The sequence below is a fragment of the Stegastes partitus genome, unplaced genomic scaffold, assembly GCF_000690725.1.
Source record: "Stegastes partitus isolate 25-593 unplaced genomic scaffold, Stegastes_partitus-1.0.2 Scaffold462, whole genome shotgun sequence".
Lineage (NCBI taxonomy): Eukaryota > Metazoa > Chordata > Actinopteri > Pomacentridae > Stegastes > Stegastes partitus.
Genome location: NW_007578193.1, coordinates 150,265 through 170,606, shown reverse-complemented (window position 1 = coordinate 170,606; position 20,342 = coordinate 150,265). Strand labels below are relative to the sequence as shown.

At 39.4% G+C, this 20,342-nt stretch overlaps 2 protein-coding genes across 2 annotated transcripts in view; one reads left to right on the top strand and one right to left on the bottom strand.

The window, feature by feature from the left end:
• Positions 1 to 1,347: 1,347 nt before the first annotated feature.
• On the bottom strand, positions 1,348 to 4,210 carry ramac (RNA guanine-7 methyltransferase activating subunit). Its single transcript, XM_008286645.1, has 3 exons — positions 4,152 to 4,210; positions 3,753 to 3,923; positions 1,348 to 2,022 (listed from the first exon to the last, which is right to left on the bottom strand). The coding sequence occupies exons 2-3, from the start codon at positions 3,920 to 3,922 to the stop codon at positions 1,803 to 1,805; spliced, it is 390 nt and encodes a 129-aa protein (XP_008284867.1). The 5' UTR covers position 3,923; positions 4,152 to 4,210; the 3' UTR covers positions 1,348 to 1,802.
• A 500-nt stretch (positions 4,211 to 4,710) lies between these two features.
• Positions 4,711 to 20,342, top strand: part of homer2 (homer scaffold protein 2) — a 34,085-nt gene continuing 18,453 nt past the window's right edge. Inside the window, exons 1-2 of the mRNA XM_008286644.1 lie at positions 4,711 to 5,170; positions 18,135 to 18,291. Of these exons, the coding sequence (XP_008284866.1) occupies positions 5,166 to 5,170; positions 18,135 to 18,291 (162 nt within the window). The 5' untranslated portion in view covers positions 4,711 to 5,165. The remainder of the gene's footprint in view (positions 5,171 to 18,134; positions 18,292 to 20,342) is intronic.

Genomic DNA, 20,342 nt, shown 5'->3' with positions numbered 1-20,342 from the left:
CAGCTGATTGCACTGCTGAAGTCCAAATGAACTGTTAACCCCGTACTCACCACGGCCATAAATAGAAACCACAGAGTGGCATCTGGGCCGGAACGAAACAATGCAGAGATTTTCTGCTTGTCTTGTTCAACAGTGGAGAGGGCCAGTGTGGCCCAAAGTCACTTGCTTTTATTTAATTGAGATCTGCTGGAAACGGACTCAGAAACACAAGCGCTGACATCTTTGGGCAATGAGCTACATATGCCATAGCCAATGATGCATGTAGTAGTAATGTATTAATGATGCACATAAATATTTTAGTTGCTTTTCACAATTGGTGTTGGGCTTCTTCTGAGCCATTTACTGTGAATGCTGCTTTCCCTCCACATACTGTGCAGTTGTTCAGGCCATCTGGTTTACTGTGTCATCCACCACACTGGCATTAGAGGCTAAAACAGAAACGTGACTTCAGTAAATGTCTTTTTTCTGAGTAAGCAGGGAGAAACAATCAGAATTTCAACGTCTCTGAAAGACTTTTTGGAGCTACACTTCATATTAGTTTAGGTTTGGGAGATGGTGCAGAGCAGATTCAAAGTTTGCCCCTGCTGATCCAATATGCTTCATAAAAAAGGTAGCTCAACCTAAATGTGGGTCAGAACCTGTTGTACTGTCTTAACAATGGTATAATGGGCTTCTCAAGGTCCCAATCTTGAATTTCTTCAGGCCTAAATATGAGATAAAGAAACCTTTTCCCCCCACAAAATAAAACACTGATGAAAAAAATGTATTGTAATTGTAATCCCTCATAACCCCTTTACACAAGATAGGCCATTAGTTGTGAGGAAATTGTTTTCCTTTTACAACAGTTAAAAAAATTTTAATGGTCTGAAAAGAAATATATGCAAAATGTTTGGAAGAAAAAGTGAACTACAAAAAAGATCTGGAAACATTCTAGTTAGTTATACCAGAGACATAAAGATGGTTAACAAGTTACAGTAAAAACCTGAAACCTTAATGTGCCTTTAATAAAGTCACTTTTGGCACAAGTAGTGATCTACTAGTTCAGATTGATGGTACCTGCTGGGGACTAGTGCTGGTAAATTTAATTAAATATTGAAAAGCAAAACTTTACAAAAACAGAAACCTTTGATTAAGAAAATATGTGTTTATTGACAGCAGTTTATATTTAAATCCAGGTACTTGCATAATGAAAAATAAAGCTGCATTACAAGTAGATTTTGTCTGGAAATCCCGATTCGTTTTGTTACAACACTGTACTGTATAATTTATTACAAACCAATATCAAAGCATATAAAAATGCAGCGGCAACACCATCTGAAAACAAAACAACTGCCCTGTGATGTTTCACAGTAATGTTGTGATAATCAAATACTGAAAACAGCCCACATACCTAAAATGTTGGGGGAAATTGTCAAATTTCAGTGTTTTTTTGCAATTTGAGTTGCTGTCATGAAAACTGCAAATATGTGCTTATTAAGATTCCTGAAAATGAAAAGAGGGCTGAGCAATATGAAGAAACATGGGAAAACGTTACTGTGTTTGGGTATGAACAAGGTAAGTGGACCTCAAACGCGAACTGTAATTTTCTCTCTTTTCTGGATATTTTAAAGTAAAATAATAATAAAAAAAAAAAGGGCATCAGAATTACAATGATGGACAATAAATTAGCAACATTGACATCATGCTCAGCCCTTGCTTATGACACTAACCAAAAAAAAACAACAGTTGCACATACAGCTCTGAAAGTTAGAAGACTGTGAATACTATAAATACTGACAACAGCTGAGAGATGACAGTGAAGATCAGTAGCGGTCATAATGTGGTCTCTGATGATAGGAGTTGTGTCCCTGGTTGGAGCTTGGAGGACCTGACTGGTACCCACTTCCATGACCCCAATGCCTGTCTCTGTCTCTGTCATGCCACTGTTGCTGCCCACGCTGATCCCGCCACCAACGCTGATCCCCCCACCGACCCTGGTCTCCTCCCCATCCTCTACCTCTGTGTCCACGGCGGTCCTGGTACCTAGACAAAGACAAGTATAAGCAATCAATCTTCAGCAGGCACTAATGCATACATCACATGAAACATGTAAAAAAAAAAAAAAACACACACAGTCAGAAACTCAGGTTCAGTTTAGAAATGGCCAAGAAATGTAGCTGTGTTTCTCGTTTTTTTCCTTTCTAATCTCTAATCTCAGTTGAGAAAACTAGATCCCTTCTTTACGTCATGGTATCAGGTGAGTGACTAAACCTGGTTGTCAGGTTTTGTGAATGCAAAAACTTCTCTTCAGAGACAGTTTTTTTTCTACTTTAAAATTTTATTCTCATGTTGTGGTTCTTAATGTTTTTGTCTTTCATAGTGAAGCACTTTGCAAGATCTGCTATAGAGAAATGCAATTTAAATCAAACTTTAGTTTTAACATATAAAAGAAAACAATACATTTTCACCTTAAAAGGAAACAATAAGATGATTGTAGCAGCACAATATACTGTGGTTACATCTCCTAACTATTACCAAAGATGATTTTGGTCAAATTATACATTTGGAGAGAAATGAATTTGTCCGAATACAATGTGATTGTCACCTTGGATGGACTAAGAGAAAGAAATGGTTCTAATAGCTGCATGTATTATAATAAATTACCCAAAACAATGACCTAAAAGACATTTTTAACTCCAAATTGTTAAATCTGTGTTTGGTTAAAGTGGCACACCACCTATTTTCCAATAAAATTATGCTCACCGAGAGTAGTACTCAACCTGGGAAAACAGTTAAAGTGGTTCATTTGGTTCTGAGGGAGCTTTTGTTAAAGGAAAATGATGGTCTATTACAGCTTCAATTGTACTTTGTAGCTCCAGCCTTTGATAGCATGATGTTCACCCAAAAAACTGCTGAAAGCTCAGTGATAGCACAAGTAGTTAGACAATCATACAGGCGGTTTATAAAATCCAAGGTTGGTCAGGTGGATTTGCAATAGAAAACAAGAACTGATAGTAAAGTTACAACCTAATCCGTCTGCATTGAAACCAAAAACTTCCACAACTTGTGGAACCAGCTAAACAACACCGTCCCACATGTGCTCCAAACTGTCTCTCCTCCACCCCCCAATGCAGGCACTGATTTAATGCATTACATTATTGCACAGCTATTTCAGCAGAATTATTATCCTTGTCTGTGTAGATTCTCAGTCGTCCAGGTCATAGTAATCCCAGGACTTTCAGTAAAAGTTGCTGGACTTCTCTTTTCAGTTCTTAGAGACATTTCACCTCTCATCTATGAGGAAGTTTTTACTGAAGCTCCTAGGATTAATGTCCTTTTGCATTTCAAGTTGCTTATATTACATACTGCGTGAATACTTTCACATTCCTGCAGATTGTAAACATTTCCATTACTTTTACCTTTACAAGCACATTTGCTACAATTGCTTTTTAATTGTAACACTTGCTCTTTCTTTGTGTTGTAACATTTGCTGTTTATTTGACTCACAATACTTGCTTTTTGAGTCTTTTATCCTTGTAGCTTGTCAGTGTTTACTTTTATTCACCACAAGAAAACCTACTTGGCAATGAACCTGATTCTGATCCAGTACTAAATAGCTGTAACACTTATTTAACTCTAATTTAACGTCTAATGCCTGTAAACGACATTACAGCGTTGCTTCTATGAAATCACATCTCTAATATAAACATATAACATCATAACCACGATGGAATCCATAAATTCCTGATTACTGCCCCATTTTACAAGCTAACCTGTTATCCCTGCCTCTCTGGTTTCCTCCAGCACGACCCCTCCAGTCTTCGACGATGGGTGGAGAGTCAGCTGGACGGGTCACATACTGCTGATATTCTTTATCCTCCGATGAAAATCTGTGGGCGAACAGCTCCTCGTACTTCTGCGTGTTTTCTGAGGTCTCAGTCATTCTGTGAACACGGGAGAAAAGTCATTGAAGCACTAGCTACCACAGGTTTATGTTTGTTATGCTAATCCGTAAGCCAGGTTTCCCATGCGGGCTAATAAAAACTGACGAAGCTTACGTGCGATATAAGTTAGCTAACGATACAAACAACACAAAAACAAAACAAAACCCAAATGTTATCTTTGAAAACCCCACGTTTAAATGGCGAAAAATGCTGCTAGCTTATTAATACCTCTTAGGAAGAAACGAAAGATCCGAAGTTTCAGTGTCGGTACGTCACTTAAATGATTCCCTCCCGGAACAAATGAACACAAGTTAAAGGTTCCGGGAGCGCGCGCACCTGCCAGTGATTGATAGCTGTTACCTGGTAGTTTGTAAAGAGGCACCAACGGTCAACATCAACCTGCGTAAAGGCTGTCAAAGACACCAGCTGTCGACTAGAAAGCAAGTTTTTGAGACTTAATATTGAGCTAAAGACGCTAAAGTGTGTCGCATTTACCAATAAGTGTTATTTCGCTCATATTTGGGCGAAAGTGCCTACTGAAAACCAACACAGTTACTTATAACATGTAAGTGCACCTCAATTTAGTTTACATTGTTTGTCGTTTTCAATTGTGTGTATTGTGATTTTCTTCCGCTTGAATTATTTCGTGGTTTGAGACCCCAGTTTGGGTTTAACCGCCCGACTGGAACCGCAGGCAACCACCGCAGATACCACAGGTTTACAGAGAGAGAGAAAAAAAAAACCGGAGAGTGGGTGGCTCTGGAAGAAGCAGGTGGAAGCCGCTCCGTGTCGCTGCTGCTGCCCTTCACATTAAACACAATCCCGTTGGGGAGGAAGAAACTCCGCGCAGAGAGCAAGGCAAGGGACATATTAACTTAATACATCGGCGCCGATTGTTTTAAGACACCGAGGAAGAAGCAATTCCGAGCCGGGATTTATTCTGCGGCGTGTGCGAACAAGTGAAACAAGCGAGGGGAGCGAAAAAACTTCCTGAATTGAACGGGGTTCCGTGAGCCAGACGACCCGGCGAAGCGAGTTTACGAAGAAGTGCTCTCATATTTCAGTTGTCTCTCAGCAAGCAAAGAGGGACTTGTTCGAAGCTGGCACACGGGCTTATGAACTCTTTGGACCGCTAATCATCTGTGGACTTTGACTGCGCTTTAAAACATTATTTTCCCCTCCAACCAAACAAGCCAATATAACCCACAGATAAATAAGGAGTTGTTCCTCAAGTCCGCGGCAATGGGGTGAGTAATCTAGAAAAGCGCTGCCCTTTAGAGCGCCTCTCATGACACCTGCACTGATCTGAAATGTTATGTGTGTATTTGTGCGGTGAAAAATACGGCAAAAAATTCCTCTACAGCTGCCTACTTGACCTGTCAAGCCTCTGAATAAATGTATTTGTCGCTGTGCCCGTGCGTAAGGGAGACCCAAATGTACTATTTTATTGCCAGAATAATCTGGCAATGTGGGAAAATTCATGAGGTGACTCTTGCTGGACTGTGCTGTCTGTGAGCTATTCCGATTTAATGTGTGAAATTGCTTGATGCCACATTTCTAATTTTGGATTTATGTATTATTTATGAGCACAATTTCACATGGATCCGCGTAAATCTTCTTTGAATGGTCCAGCGCTTTTTTTTTTCCCCCTTAAAAAAAAAAAGAAATCTTTGCCAATGTGGTTTATTTGAGAGGGTTATGATATGGAGGTGTCAGAGTCAACGCTGCCCACTAATAAGGAGAGATGGTACTTGTGTGAGTGTGTGTATTTTTGTGTGTTGTCCACAGGGCTGCAGGTAGTGCTGTGTACTCCCACAGTAGTTTACAGGCTACAGTACATTATTTTGCCTCTATAGTCTACTGTGGTGTGAATGTTGACTCTGTGGCTCAGTGCCATAGTTATGCAATCAGCAGTTCTCTTCACATCTACATATATTACTGAGTTTTCTTGCTGGACTACCAACTCCTTTTAGCCTGGCTTTTGTTATTATTATTCTTGTTATTATTTTACTTTAACAATAAGCTCTCACTGCAATTAATTTCTCTCAAAGTCAGATGTGATTCTCAAACTTTACCTCCATTTGTGACATTAAGAAACCTCGATTAATGTAAAAATATGAGGCGAGATGTGAATAATGATCACCATTAATGTTCAGGAATTAAGTGAAAAGTGCCACTTCATGCCGCAGTGCTTTTTTTAAAAAAAAAAAGATTTTGTATGTGTTCTTTTTTTTTTTTTATACAAGAAACCAGTTGAACAATCTGACTCTCCCTCTCATGAGTTTGGTGAACTCACCGAGCCGGTTTGAAAGGAGTCGGTTGTGTCATGGAACTGGCCCAGTGGACCTGTAACAGCATGGCAGCCAGGCCAAGGCAGGAGGTCACACCTACTGGCAGCAACAAGTTTCCTTTTTCCAGTTCCCCGGTTTCACTCCGTGCCAACCAGTAGTATCACTTTACAGCTGAATACTTTTTGAAGGGTGGAAACAAACGGCTCAGAAGAAATTTCATCCGGCCAGCTATTCTCTAAGCCCATAAACTGCCAGGATTTGTTTAGGGTAGCAGCTAATAGTTGTTTTTACTATCTACTAATCTTCTGAATATTTTACTTAGTAATTAATTAATTACTTGTTGTGGGAATATGTTTAAATGCCTCCATCATAATGAAAAGCTTTCAGTAATGTCTCAAAAGTGCTTTTTTTGTCTGACCAGCAGCTCAAAACCAAAAGATGTGTGATGTATTTAATATAGAGAGCTGGTAAAACCAACAAAATACACATCTGGAACCAGATAATATTCGACATTTACCTTTAGAAATGATTTAAACTCAACTTAAGCTTTTGCTTGAATCAGCAATTGTCACAGCTTTGATTGAATCAGCAGGTTACAAATGTGTGATTTTGTCTGAGCAGCACTCTGAAGCCCAAAGAAATACATTTATTCTCTTAGAAAACAAAGAAAATCACCAAAAAAATCAAATGTGAGAAGCTGGAACCCACAAATGTTGAGATTTTTGCTTAAGGATGATTAATAAAGTGTTGGCAATTAGATCTCTGTTAATGAACTAATCATTTCAAGGGCTGCAATTAACAGAGATTTTCATTATTGATTTAATCTGCAGTTAATTGTTTTTCTTGGTTGATTAAGTTTTAATTTTAGAAACAAGTAAAAAACGAAAAACAAAAATGCCCATCCAAGTGTCCTAAAACCCAAATTAATGTGATGAAAGAGTTTTTTCCCCCTTAAACAGCATCTAAAATCCTAAAAATGTTCAGTTTCTTGTTTATTATGAAAAAGAAAAGCAGTAAATCCTCACAATGGGGAAGCTAAAACATTGGATTTGTTGTTGTTTTTTCTTGAAAAATAACTTAAAATCAGGTAAAGATTAATTTTCAGTCTATCTACAAATTATTTCATCTCTACTTATTTAAACGTAAAAATGTTTAAACAACTGAAACAACAGCACAACTAAAGATGGAGTGTACATTAGAAAAGCAACAATTTATTCATTAGTTTTCAGCTACTAAGTTAATTGTCAACTATTTTGATAATCAGTTAATTGGTTTGATTGACTTTTTTGTAAAAGGCTAAATACTCTGTTTCTGACTTCTTACATGTAAATATTTTATGGTTTTAGAACAGGACATTCCAGGACATCATCTTGAGCTTTAGGAAACACTGATTGACAGTTTTCAACATTTTCTGACATTTGATGGACAGGAAAACAAATCAATTGAGAGAATAATCGACAGAGTTATCGACAATGAAAAGAATCGCTTGTTGCAGCGCTTGTACACAGGTGTGCTAAATTGTGCAATATACTACATCGTCATTACACCTGGTGATGATGCAATGTGTCCTGTTTTACATGATCTGCGAGTATAGATAAGAATGAGTGTGTGTGTGTGTGTGTGCGTGCGTGCGTGCGTGCGTATGTGTGTGGGGCAATGACAACTGTAGATTGTTTGTCACGTTTGTTTTTTTTCGCAGGATGTTGGTCCCTGTGTCCCCAAAGCTTTGACTCCTAAATGGAGTTACAGATTAACTACAAGTCACACAGCACACACACATTAACACCTCATATCTATCTTTATCCCTTTATTACCGTAGGTCTCTGATCATGATCTATCAGTACCCTCTTGACCTTGATGGAGTTGTTATTGATTATGTAATTTCCACATGATGTATTGAGTACATGCTGTAGTCCAAATTATACCATTGTATGTATGCAGCATGTTTAATAAATCAAATCCTCATAATTCATGATTGCTGAATTTACAGAGGATGAGGAAACTGGTGGTGGCTGAAGCTGTTAACAGTGGGAAAGAAAGTGATGGTAATTGTATTTTTAAGTACAGTTTTGCAGCTTAAGAGCTGCAATAAATCTCAGATTGCCTGAAAGCCCCTTCTTACTGAATAAGCGGTCATACAGACAGCAATGCAATCAGCATATTGCTATTTAAAGTAAGCCATGCTGGGAGCAGCCCTAACACAGGGATAGATGATAATCTCCAGGCTGGCGAGAGAATGACATCTAAAGGCTTAACACTCATTGATTAGGCTTTGTGACATGTGACGTGGCAGCGGGTCTCTTGGCTGCCCAGACAGGAGAGTGGACGTAAGCCTAATCGGAGTGAGTGTGTTCCCGGTCTGTGTCTGAAGATTGGAGGGTAAGGGTGTAGAGGTGTATTAGGGGAACAGGAGCAGGTCTTACTGTTAAGGAATCATGTGTAAATGAAAGGGGACAGACAGCCGGCGGATTGGACGTCTCCTCACCAGATGGTTGAAGCCTAGGAGGCCATCTGCTGCCATGCTGTGCTTCTGTGGATATTTCCTCACTTCCTTTTCCTTTGAGCTCTCAGATTAAGTTGGACTCTGCATCATACCACCTCAGTGCGGCAGAGGGGGACCTGCTGTGGTTGCTGGTTTGAATTTGGCCTGCTGCCTTTGTTGCATGGGACACTGAATGATGCCAATAAACTGGCTTTACTTATGAAGGTCACCTTTAATAATTGCCTGGTGACAACATCCAGTTTGCCACACAGGCAATCTTATAATTAAATATGCCATACTAAAGTTATGTAGTGTAACATCAGCACAGTACAAATCTAGAATATGAATGAAATTAGTTGAGCTAATGCTTAGATTAGTAACTGCTTAATCTGGCTGTGCTTTATCACTTAGTTAAGTGATTTTTGGTTAAAGGGGTCCCCAAAAAATAAAGGATTCCCAGAGATTTAAAGGGACAAAAAGTATCAAAAAAGTCAAATTAACTCAAAATTCTGTTTTTCTTTTGCTTTTTTCTCTTGTGAAGTACTGCAAAAACTGTCTCTTCCATGCTCTCTGAGAAGAAAAACGAATTGGATTGGATTAAATACTATTGCAGTATTCGTCATTTGATATTATCTGGTGCTTTCTTTATAATTTCACTGCTAGACCTTTTATAGCAGACTTTTATTTTACTAAAATTGCTGCCGCTACTAGAACTTCATATTCGCACAACTCGTGTCACGAAAGGTCACAAGTAAACACTGTTTTGTCAGTCAATTAATCAGTTATTTGACTGATTGCTTGACCATGAAGAAATAAATACTAGCTTAAATAGTTGAAATGCTGTATTTTACTACAAATGAAGGTAAATATGACAAAAAAAAATCCTGGCCACTGTTGCCTTGAGTTTCAGTCCTCAAAACTTCAATGAAATTTCTTTGACAAAGTCTGAAGACTGGGTCAAATGCTAATAAAGTCAGAACAACAAATCAGTATTACTTGTGTGAGTGTGTGTTTTTGTTCTGGGCTATTTTACCCAGCACACCTGTTAGTACAACTTTTGTTGTTATTGCTAATGGAATGGAAGTGCCTTAAAAACAAACATTTGAAATGATTACAAGCACTGGTCATAAAATATGATACTAGCAGCAGTGATATTGGGGCATCTGTGCACATTAATGATGTGTCCCATTCTTAAATGACTATATTTGACCAACTTTACGTTTTCAAAAGCCCAGAAATTCTGGTAACGATAGATTTTTCCCAAAATACAAGCGTTTTTATAAAAAGCTAATCAGTTAAATTATAGAGAATACATTGGATGACAAATGTAAGAAAAATACAGTAGAAAGTAATTATTGCTCTTTTTGTCCTTGCCAATTTTATTTTTCTCTCTGCACTACATTAACAAATAGAAGCAAATGCCTTAAACTGACCTTTCAAAGGGTAAACAATGCTGGCAATAATAGCGTTTCCATTAAGTCACTTTTCAGCTGAGACAATACTCTCATTTTTTTTAAATGTCAGGAGAAAGAAGATAAAAGCATAATGTGAAGCTGTCATAGTCTCTACTGACTGTTGACTCCATTGATTTTTTGCCCCACTCAACTGTAAGTAGGATTCCAGGTTGTAACATACAGTATCTGATGTTAAACTTGCCCTCCTTTGACCTTTTGGCATCATTAGTAAAGCAGCATCTTTACTGCAATGAAAGCCCAGGTGGTGTTGTAGTAATGAACCCACAGATCTTTCCTCTCCTGCCTACTTTGCTCATTCACACAGACAAAACGTCACTCACACTAATAAGGCAGCTCCTCTCTGCAGCAGGCCTCGCAGGTAAAAATGACAGCGACCGTGTTCATCTGACATATGTGAATTCAAGTTATTAAATTCAGGTATTTTATGTTTACAAATGAATTTTGCCTGGTACTCACAACACATTTGATTCTAATTTGCCATTTTTATATTGCCAGCTTCACCTGATCTGAGCACCTTGTGACCTAGATAGGAGCTTCTCATTTCCTCTCCGACAGATATGGGAGACAAAGTTCTTTTGTTGCTCTGTCCTGCTGAAAAGCCAATTGTAACTTGGTGTGTTGCTGTCAGCGCCAGCGGAGAAAGTGAGGAAGGATAAGTGCTCTAACTCGGTGTTCCTCCTCCGACTGCACCGTGGATATTTGACAAGTGAATAATGCCGCTTTTGTTGCTAAAGTTCTTTGAGCAGACAGAAATGCAAATTCCTTGTATTTTTTAGACCACATAGATCCAAGGACAGCGTTTTATGTACACTCTGTTAGTGATATAATGATGTTAAGTGACTGGTGTAGCTTGATGATTGCCCTGCTTTAGTGCTTGTCTCGTTGAGAAAACCTGACTCTCGTGAAAATAACACAGAAGCTCTTAAAGTGGTCGGGTAATGTACTGTGCCCAATGCCTGTGCATGATGCATGCTAAAGAGGCGTCTGTTGCTCCTAAAGTTGGGTCTTTTGTTAAAGCTGCAGTAGGCGGAAATCTGGAAAAGGTGAAATGACAGAATTTGAAAAAACAGCCATCCTCGTGCAGCTCTTACCTTTCCACTCTGGATCCAAAGCCCCTCATACCCAACGAGCACAGACACAAGCACACACTTGTAACACATAGAAGCAGCTGAGCTAAAATTCAACTTGTAGTTTGTAAATTTTACTTGTAACTTCACAAGGGATTTGAACTGTGCTCTTGTGAGAAAGAGTCCTTTGTCTTTTTCTCCATGGTACCACCATATTGTATAATGACCATGGACTTTGTTGCTGTTTATTCTCCCTCACCCGATCTGTGTGAAAAGCCTGGCTGAAGTCTGTTACAAACTACGTTTTGGAAAGCCTGAAAATGGAGCCAAGAGGATGTGCAGAAGTATAGGTCCTTTTAGAAACCAAAAATACACTTAAAGGTTGCAATGGAGTTTTTGCTTTAATGAGACTGTTTGTCGTACAGTGAGTGTTTTCATCGGGTTACAGATAATTTAGTGATGTATTTCACTGAAAATGTCCGTTCAGGTTCAAGGTTTGCCTCTGGAGGTTTCAAAAGGGGAAAACATGCTTTGTAACGGGCCGATGATCTTATGAAGTCCCACTGGCATAGAGACTAATGAAGATATCCTATTATAGCTTAACAGCTTATTCGTGTCATTGTGCATGTGGGACTGCCCCCAATAGTACCTTCATGTACAGTAGGCTAGTTTATTCATCCCATGTCCATTTTACACTCCAAACATGGTGTAAACCCAGATATTGTGTGTTGATGCTGTCTCTGTGACCCATTTAATGAGAGTTTTGGCATCTTTTTAACAATAAAGACAGTTAAGAAAAAACGTATATACTCAAGAGTTTCACTGTAGTCATCAACTTATTTTAATTTACGTAAAAGAACCAAAGCTAACCAAATATCCTGCATTTACATCCTTTCATTTAAATGTTAACCCGTACAGACACATTTGAGGTGTAATATATGCACTGCCTCGTGTGTTGTGTGACTTCTGGAGTCAGTAACAGTATGTTCACTTTCTGTAGGAACGTGAAGAATGCAGTTCGCATACCTGAAACTGCAGCGACTGTTGATTTCTGTTAAACCAGCTCCAAAGCCTGTTTGAGTTTTGACGTTAATTTGTTCAGTGTTTGACCTCAGATTCCGAAATCGCTTATCAGACTGAGAGATGGAGGATGTGACTGATGAGCGAGGCTGGCTTGTGGAATGAGCCTAGAGTGGATTCTTAACCTTAGGAATCTGGACAAGGCTGTTTTGTCTGTTACCCAAAAACAGAAAGGTGGTTAAAAAAAAAAGAAGCATGCTACGATTGTACAGATGTAGCAGAGCACAAATGCAACGTGACTGCAACCCCTCGCGTTAAAATTATCATCCTAAGTCTTAGTCAAAGAAAGAAGCGGCCTGCTGTTGTTCACACTTCCTCTCAGGACATGGTGTCATCCCGCATCATCTTAAAATGTCTTCTTTAAGCAGCACGATAATCCCTCTCTTAGCAAACTTCGCTTAAACTCTGGAGTATGTGGTGCTTAGGTAAATCAAAAGTGATGATTAATCTGACGTGTTATAGTACTTAAAAGAAAACGAGACAGACTGCCTCAAACTTTCAGAGATCGTGAGTGTCTTTTTGTGTGCAATCGTAAGTTTTTGTGCAATAGATTCATTAAAGGTAAGATTTTATCTTATTAGTTTATAGGCAGAATGCAAAGCTTTCCTAACAGTTTGACTTAGTCCTTAGATAACTGGCTGTCAGCACATTTCTTCATTTTTAAATGAATCTTGTGCTAGTGCACGACTGCTGCATCATCAGTGTGTATGGGCCTGAGGTGGGTGTGTAGGTGTACGTAGGCACAGACAGTGTGGACTAACTCAGACCTGCTCCCCCCCACACAGAAACACACACACCTGTAAATTATTCAAAGCACCAGATGGGGACAGAGAGCACCCGACAGTCAGCAGGACAAAGAATTCAGCGGCCGCAAAGTCCCAAATTTTGTCTTCTTCTTTTTTTTATTTTTTCTTTATCCAGTAAAATCAATCAACCTAATGCTTTTTATCTCAGAAAAGCAGATCACTGGATTCCACTAACAGTCGTATGAGTGCATCCATGTGTTCAGCAGTGGCCTTTCACTTGTCTTCCCCTGCCAGTGTGAGCTGGCTCCAGACACTGCCACAGCAAAGGTCAGTGTGTGCGTTTTGCGTGTGTATGTAAAGCGACAACAGTGATCTGTATAATGGGTTTTGTTGTTCCCAAAGCAGATGAAGACTGAGATTAGGCTTAAAGGGGACAGTGAATTTATTAGGCTTTCATTTCTGTGAGAACCATAATCCCAATGGAAGTAAAAGCTTTATTAGCTCATGAATATTTGCCGCCTGCCAGCCTGTCTGTCTGACATTATGTTCTCCGGCACCTCATCGTAGTGCATTAAAGTAATACTGAACTGACCGTTCTCCACACAACTCATTTAGCCAACAATGGCCCCATCTGTAATCTTGTAATGAAACATCTAGCCATACAGGAAGAGATATGTCATGCTTCTGCTGGCTTTAAAAGCTGTTTGTTTGGATCTTTTCTAGTGACTTTAAAAAAAAAATGCTTTCAGATGATTGGGATTTAGGTTTATTTTCCTAAGCACATCGCTGTGCTTAAAAAAATGCCATATTTGTAATGGCTATTGTTGTGCATGTATGGAAAGCAAAGTGAGGCTCAGCAGCCTTGTACTGCACACTTTTTTTTTTTTAAATTCTCACGTCAGGCCAAGAGGTGAGACGAAAAACAAAGAACACTCGAAAGTATCGTAGGTTTACAACATAAACTGATGTTTGTCGCAAATTGGATGGAAAAGCTCACTCCTGTGAGCATGTTTGTAACCGAGTTGGAAGACTTCTTGGCAACGAGAGGAGTGATCAGGGAGCAAATGTTCCAGTGGCCTCTAATCTAAGGCATATGGGATTTTACTTACTTAATGGGCGAAAGTGGACAAAGTGATTCATAGAAATGGCATGGAAACAAAATGTAACTAAACAAAACTGTACATGACTCCAAACAGCATGTTGTAACATGCCTTTCTAGTATAACCAAGATCATCAAGCTTTAGTGCTGGTAATGTCATCGATGTTTTTAGTGACCAAGTTTCTGACCCCAAAACAGTTCTTTTCCTGAATTTTTACAGTCAGTTAGGTAGAGTTTGACTTTGGTGCATTTCAATACACATATTTACCGTGGGGAGTTCCAACCAGAGGACTTGAAGTGTCACAGTCCAAATGTAGGGTTATTAAAAACTTGTGTGTGTAACACAGCTATGGATAACAGAGAGTACATGTGGTTATTATGCCACCAGGCTTCCTGTTGCACCTATTTCACAAGGACTTTCAAATGAATTGCACTGTGCTAATTTCTAACGTGATTCAATACTCAAGGCATCAATATGCTTTCAGTAAAGTGCTTTTCAGATGGTTGAACAGCCTTCCCCCACAGCTCTACAACATCGGCATTGAGGGGTTGAATCTAACTTTTTTTTTTTACTTTCCTAAACTGACAAATCTCACAAACACACCCACTTCATGCAATTGATGATTGGTTGTAGGTCTTTCTGAAGCTCTCTTTTTTTCATTCTTGACACAATTGCTTCTGCCACTTGTCACTTTTTGTATGTACAAACACGTACAAAGCTATGAATGCCTTGGAGGAAGGATTGTTCAAACTGGTGTGTGTCTCGATGTGTGTATAGGTCTGTGTGTGTGTGTGCGTGTGATCTCCATTTGCACCATTTCTTGCTCCTCACTCCTCTCTGTGATGGCAGGCTTTTCACCTTGCCTTTGAGTGTGCCTGTTTGGGACATCTGTACCCATTTGGGACATTAGATGTGTTTGGATGACCTTTGGAAGATGAGAAAAAACATCTAAAACATATTTTCAAGGAAAAAAATAGGTCATAGCTTTTGGACAAGCAATAAGCAACAAGACAAACTAATAAAATATGCAGTGTAACTGAGAGACACTAAGGAAATATAAGAAAAATGAACAAGTAAGTTGTGTTCTGCCTGAAAGACATCTTTTCTTTACGTGTTGATCTCGATTATGATGAGTACCTTCTATCTGTCTCCCCCATGTTTTCTGTCTGCATCCATTAAGTTCTTCACGTGTCCTTTGATCCCTCTCATCCAGCCACTCAACTTAATTATTCTCTACTCTTGGAAACTTTCTAGAAGAGTATTTCAACCAACTGCACTGACCTTTTGAAATGAGAACTTCCTGTGGTTAATTTGAACCTGCTGAGTCCAGTCCCTGTAAAGCACTGCCATTAAAGAGAACTCCAACTGGTTTTTCACTTTCAGCAGAGGTGTTCTTTCAGTGTTAAGTACCTATATAGTTTCATGATGAGTGTACTGCCTGCAAATGTGGTTGTTTCACCACAAGTTGAAACCCAAACAGACGTATTCTTGAAAGTATGAAACAGCAACGTTTTTCTGTCATCTTTAAAAATTAATCAAAACCAACATAATAGTTGATCTCCTCTGTGATTGGCTCAGACATGTGGCTTTCCCAGTTCAAAAAGTTATACATTATAAAAATTCTCATCTGTGTAATTGTACACTACACCAAACAAACATACAGGATGCAGATAGCAAGGTGTTTGTTTTGACGCTTTACAGAAAACGAGAAAAGAATTTTCTGCTTTTAATTCTCGACATCTGAGTCAGCCTATGGTGTTTATGTATATGGGTGTGCGTACAAGTGACGGAGAGGGAGGATAATCACAGTGTAGAGACAGAGAGAGATGCGTATGTGGATGTCATAAAGAGGAGGAGCACTTCAGCTGTGTTTTCAGTCTGCAGTCATTCAAGTTTCAGAGCAGTCTGATCCTTGTCCCTCATGCTGATGTTCATTAGAATCACAGGAACAGGGAGCTGCTCATTGCTGAGGAGAAGGTTACTTTGCCCTCTCAAAGATAGATGACCTGATTTTGAACTTTTCCCCCCATCACAATCATTACTGAGTTGGGTTTTGATGACTAATTAAATTTTGGGCTTTTCTGCTTTTAATTTAAAGACAGCTTCAGTTAAGTCTGAATAGATTCTATAAGGGATTCACTGGATGAGATACTGGAATGTGATCAGATAAAATGACCAGACACAGCACAGAATAACTCGGGAGGACAAAAGCTCAACTTGAGTCATCTTATGAATATTGTCTAAAATTGGTACCTGAGATGACTCAGAGTGACGCTCTGCAGAGCTTTTATCTACTCATCATTCCCATGATGGGTGGAAGTCATGTTAACACAATGTACTAAATACCATCGGAGTCAATAGCTTTTAGAGAGAAGAGAAACAGTGTGAAGTAATTATTTCCAGTGATGCTGGTTGATGTGGTTAAAATTAATAACATGATTTTAATCAAATGTATTTTCCAATATAAAGATGGATTATAGTAATGGCAAATACACACCAAATCGCATACAGCAAACAGCCACAACTTTAAAAACCACCAAATTAATATTCAATTCCTCTTGTGCCACCAAATGGCATTGACTCCAAAAGACTTCTGAAATCCTGGTGGCCTGTTGTATCAAGCGCCAAGCGCTTTTCAACAGGTTCATTAAGTTCTGCAACAAGTTTTGCAGTCATTAAGTGGGACAGTAGCTTCTCTGTGGGACTGGACCAAAGCCTTTGCTCCTCAGCACGACCCTGTTGTTGGTTGACTGGCTGCCCTGCCTTGGACACACGAACCACTGGAACAACCAATAAGCCTTGCTGTTTTGCAGATGCTCTGACCCAGTCGTCAAGCCAACCCAGTGTAGGACTTGTCAGAGTCGCTCAGATCCTTATGCTTGCTCATTTTTCCTTCTTCCAGCACATCAGAACTGACTGTACACTTGCTGCCTTGTGTATCTCACTCCTTGACAGGTGTTATCACAACATTATAATATAATATATGATATAATATAATAATCAGTATTGTTTACTTTAACTGTCAGTGGTTTCAGTCTTGTGGCTAATTAGTGCATGAAAAATAAGCTGTGTAAACTGAATTAGTTTCTGTTCAAGTACAAATGCATTGTGTTGATGAATGAATATAACATTTTATGATCAGAGTGACATGTTGGCTTAGTATAGTGCAGGGACTATACTAAGCCAATATTTTTTCCTTTTTGGCTGTTGCCTTTATTATTAGAGCAGTGGAGAGACAGGAAAGGGGGGGAGAAAAATGGGGACCTGCAGCAAATGGTTGTGGTCGGGAGTCGATCCCACGACCGCTGCATTGGAGACTATAGCCCCTGTTTGTGGGTCGCCGTCTTATCCAGCTGAACTACCGGGGTGCCTCGGGACTGACTGCATTTTAACGTCCACATGCTGCAGACTGTCCCACACATCATTGCTTATTCTCAGATATTTGTCATCTCACACACTTCTTTGTTAAAAAGTAGTCAGGTTTTAACAAGATGACTCCTCTTGTTTGATGGTGTTGTCACAAGTTGTCTGTAATGTGTTTGATGCAATGGAGAACTTTTACATTAGACAATAGATGCGAATACGTCCATACTCACAAGTGCACAGTGTCACACAGACACCTACTTGTATGTTACTGGCACCTATGAGAGGGAAAGGGGGTGTTGATGTGCTAATGGCTTTGGGTTGCCATGAGGATTTAGGGTTTGTGTTCCATTATCACCTGCTCGTGTGTGCTGGGGCTCCCGGGACTCAATATCTCTGGAGACACAGCACACCGTCTCTGCAGGCAATATGTGATACACACATATTAAGAGCTCTGTTCACACTGTAACTGTGTGTGTGTATGTGTGGCCAAATGTTGTGAGATGTGGCTTGTTTATCGCTGGATGTTATCTTGATCTGTAGTTGTGTCTACTCTTGATCCTCCCCCACCCCCTCTAATAGTGTCCCTCTGCTCTGTCCACCTCAGGGAGCAGCCGATCTACACTACCAGGGCCCATGTCTTCCAAATCGACCCAACCACCAAGAAGAACTGGGTCCCCGCCAGCAAGCAGGCTGTCACTGTCTCCTATTTTTACGACAGCACACGCAACAGCTACCGCATTATCAGCGTGGATGGATCCAAGGTATGTGTGTGTTGGCATATTCCGTGTCTGTGTGTAACAATATCAGGAGGAGATGATGGGAAATATTTAACTGCTCTCAGGAGACTTGGAGGAAGAAAGGCACTCAAAGGTAGAACTGAGCAATTGAAAAACATATTGTTACATTTGCTGCTCCCCTTGATCAGCAGTGTAGAGGCCCAGCAGGATATTACATGGTAATACAATAATAAAAGACGATATAATGAAACACCAATGTATTAATCTGGATGTGTTTTCAAAGAGTTATACCTGCTTACAGTTACTGTACATTGATAGCCACTTAAAATTCCCTATAGCAGCCTACAGCTACATTATAGTGTAATATAAACCCCTTATGGTTCTTGTAAATGGTGAATGGGATACTTGAAGCAAACGATTAACAAACAAGAACTGTTTCATGCAACATGCATTATCTAAGATCAAATTCCTTATCCATGTGAAACGCAAACTGATTTTTTGTACAGCTTACTCAAAACCATTATTTCAGACTTGCGGCAAGGTAAAAAAAAAAAATGCCAGAAGATAATGAAAAATGCCATCATAGTTTTTTAGAAAACAAGATTCTGTCTTCAAAAGGCTTATGTCTGTCTAACAATCCAATTTATACAGAGCAGAGACCACAGCTGAGGATCCAAAAATAGTGTAGGCTCAGCGTTTTTGCCCCATAAAATGAGTTGAATGATTTATCGAATTAATTTTTGGCTGATTGAACCAGTGAATCATGTTAGCGCTGACTTCAACAGAAATTTGTACAGTGATGATGATATACAGTAGTATCATAATCATGTAATGCTGAAGTCTGATGATAATTACTACTTAAGCCTAAATTTGATATTAGAATCTTACAAAATGTAATCGTGTCAAAAGTACAATACTACACTGTATACAAGCTTTATGCTGTTAAATAGCACAGCAAATAAGAAGTAATAGGATGGCTATACCATTCATAATTTTAGATTTATTATAATAGAATTGAAAGAAATTGGTTATTCTCTGTGATAAATACCAATAGACTCATCAGTTTCCTAATCTGTGTTCTCTTGGTTGCAACACCAGCAATGTAAAACGGTCTTGGCAGCAAATCAGGATCAAGAATAAAATCATATTTATACATTTTCTGCTCTCATCACCTTAATGCATGTAGGTTCCCCTGGCAACATGACACATACAGTTACGACTGTAACTGCACAGCTTTCTTCAGTGGCATTACTAACATATGGCTCAATGGGTTTGCAGATATAATGTATTCCCTCAGATGAGAATCTATATCACTCATAGAGAGTCTTGTCAGAAAAGGAATTGCTAAAAGGGTGGTGCTTCTTTCAGCTAATTTAAATCCCAAACTCAGAACAGAACCTCCTCTGGAGCAGGTCAGCTTTGCAGTATAAATTACTGTAGTGATGCAGCAGGTTAAAAAAGAGCATATTACACCTGGGTCGCTCTTGTACTCAATTATATGTATCTTTACTGTCATTACAAATGTCTGACAGTAGTCATACTTAAATGGCTATAGAGCTATTAAGAAGTGGCCGCACTGGAGTAGTCAAAGCTTCCTAGTTTTTATGTGACATGACATTTTTCTTGTGAAGGAACTGCTTGGGCATAGAACATGCATTACATGGTAAATATGCATATGAGCGTTCTCCGTTGCTTATGTAGCATAATGCTGAGATTAAATCATACAAGTAATACTAGACACCACACAAGTCTGCCTGTATCCCATATTTACACACTCTTCCTCTGCTAACTGAAAGAGTAGATTATGTGTTTCCATGGCGATCGGTGTCTTCAACTGTGTGGAAACTGGAGGAGCGTTATGACAGCAATATCCCTCTGTTGACACTGTCAAGCAATCACCTTTTGCACAATCTTAAATCACACAGTTTACCTGCAGAGGCACTTGAGAGGCTGAACGGGTTGACAGTTGTCGGGATCTGTTTGTGTCCTCACAGATGCACTTCTCTGTTTCAGTGAAGGGGCTGTGGAGTCAGGATTACAAACCCAGCAGCTGATGGGTGGGTCTCACAGGAACT

Bases quoted from the DNA above. Each gene is read 5' to 3' on its own strand.
- ramac (XM_008286645.1), bottom strand. From the start codon at position 3,922: ATGACTGAGACCTCAGAAAACACGCAGAAGTACGAGGAGCTGTTCGCC. The intron at 2,023-3,752 runs GTTAGCTTGTAA...GTCTTTGTCTAG, and splicing joins CAGAGAGGCAGGGATAACAG to GTACCAGGACCGCCGTGGAC.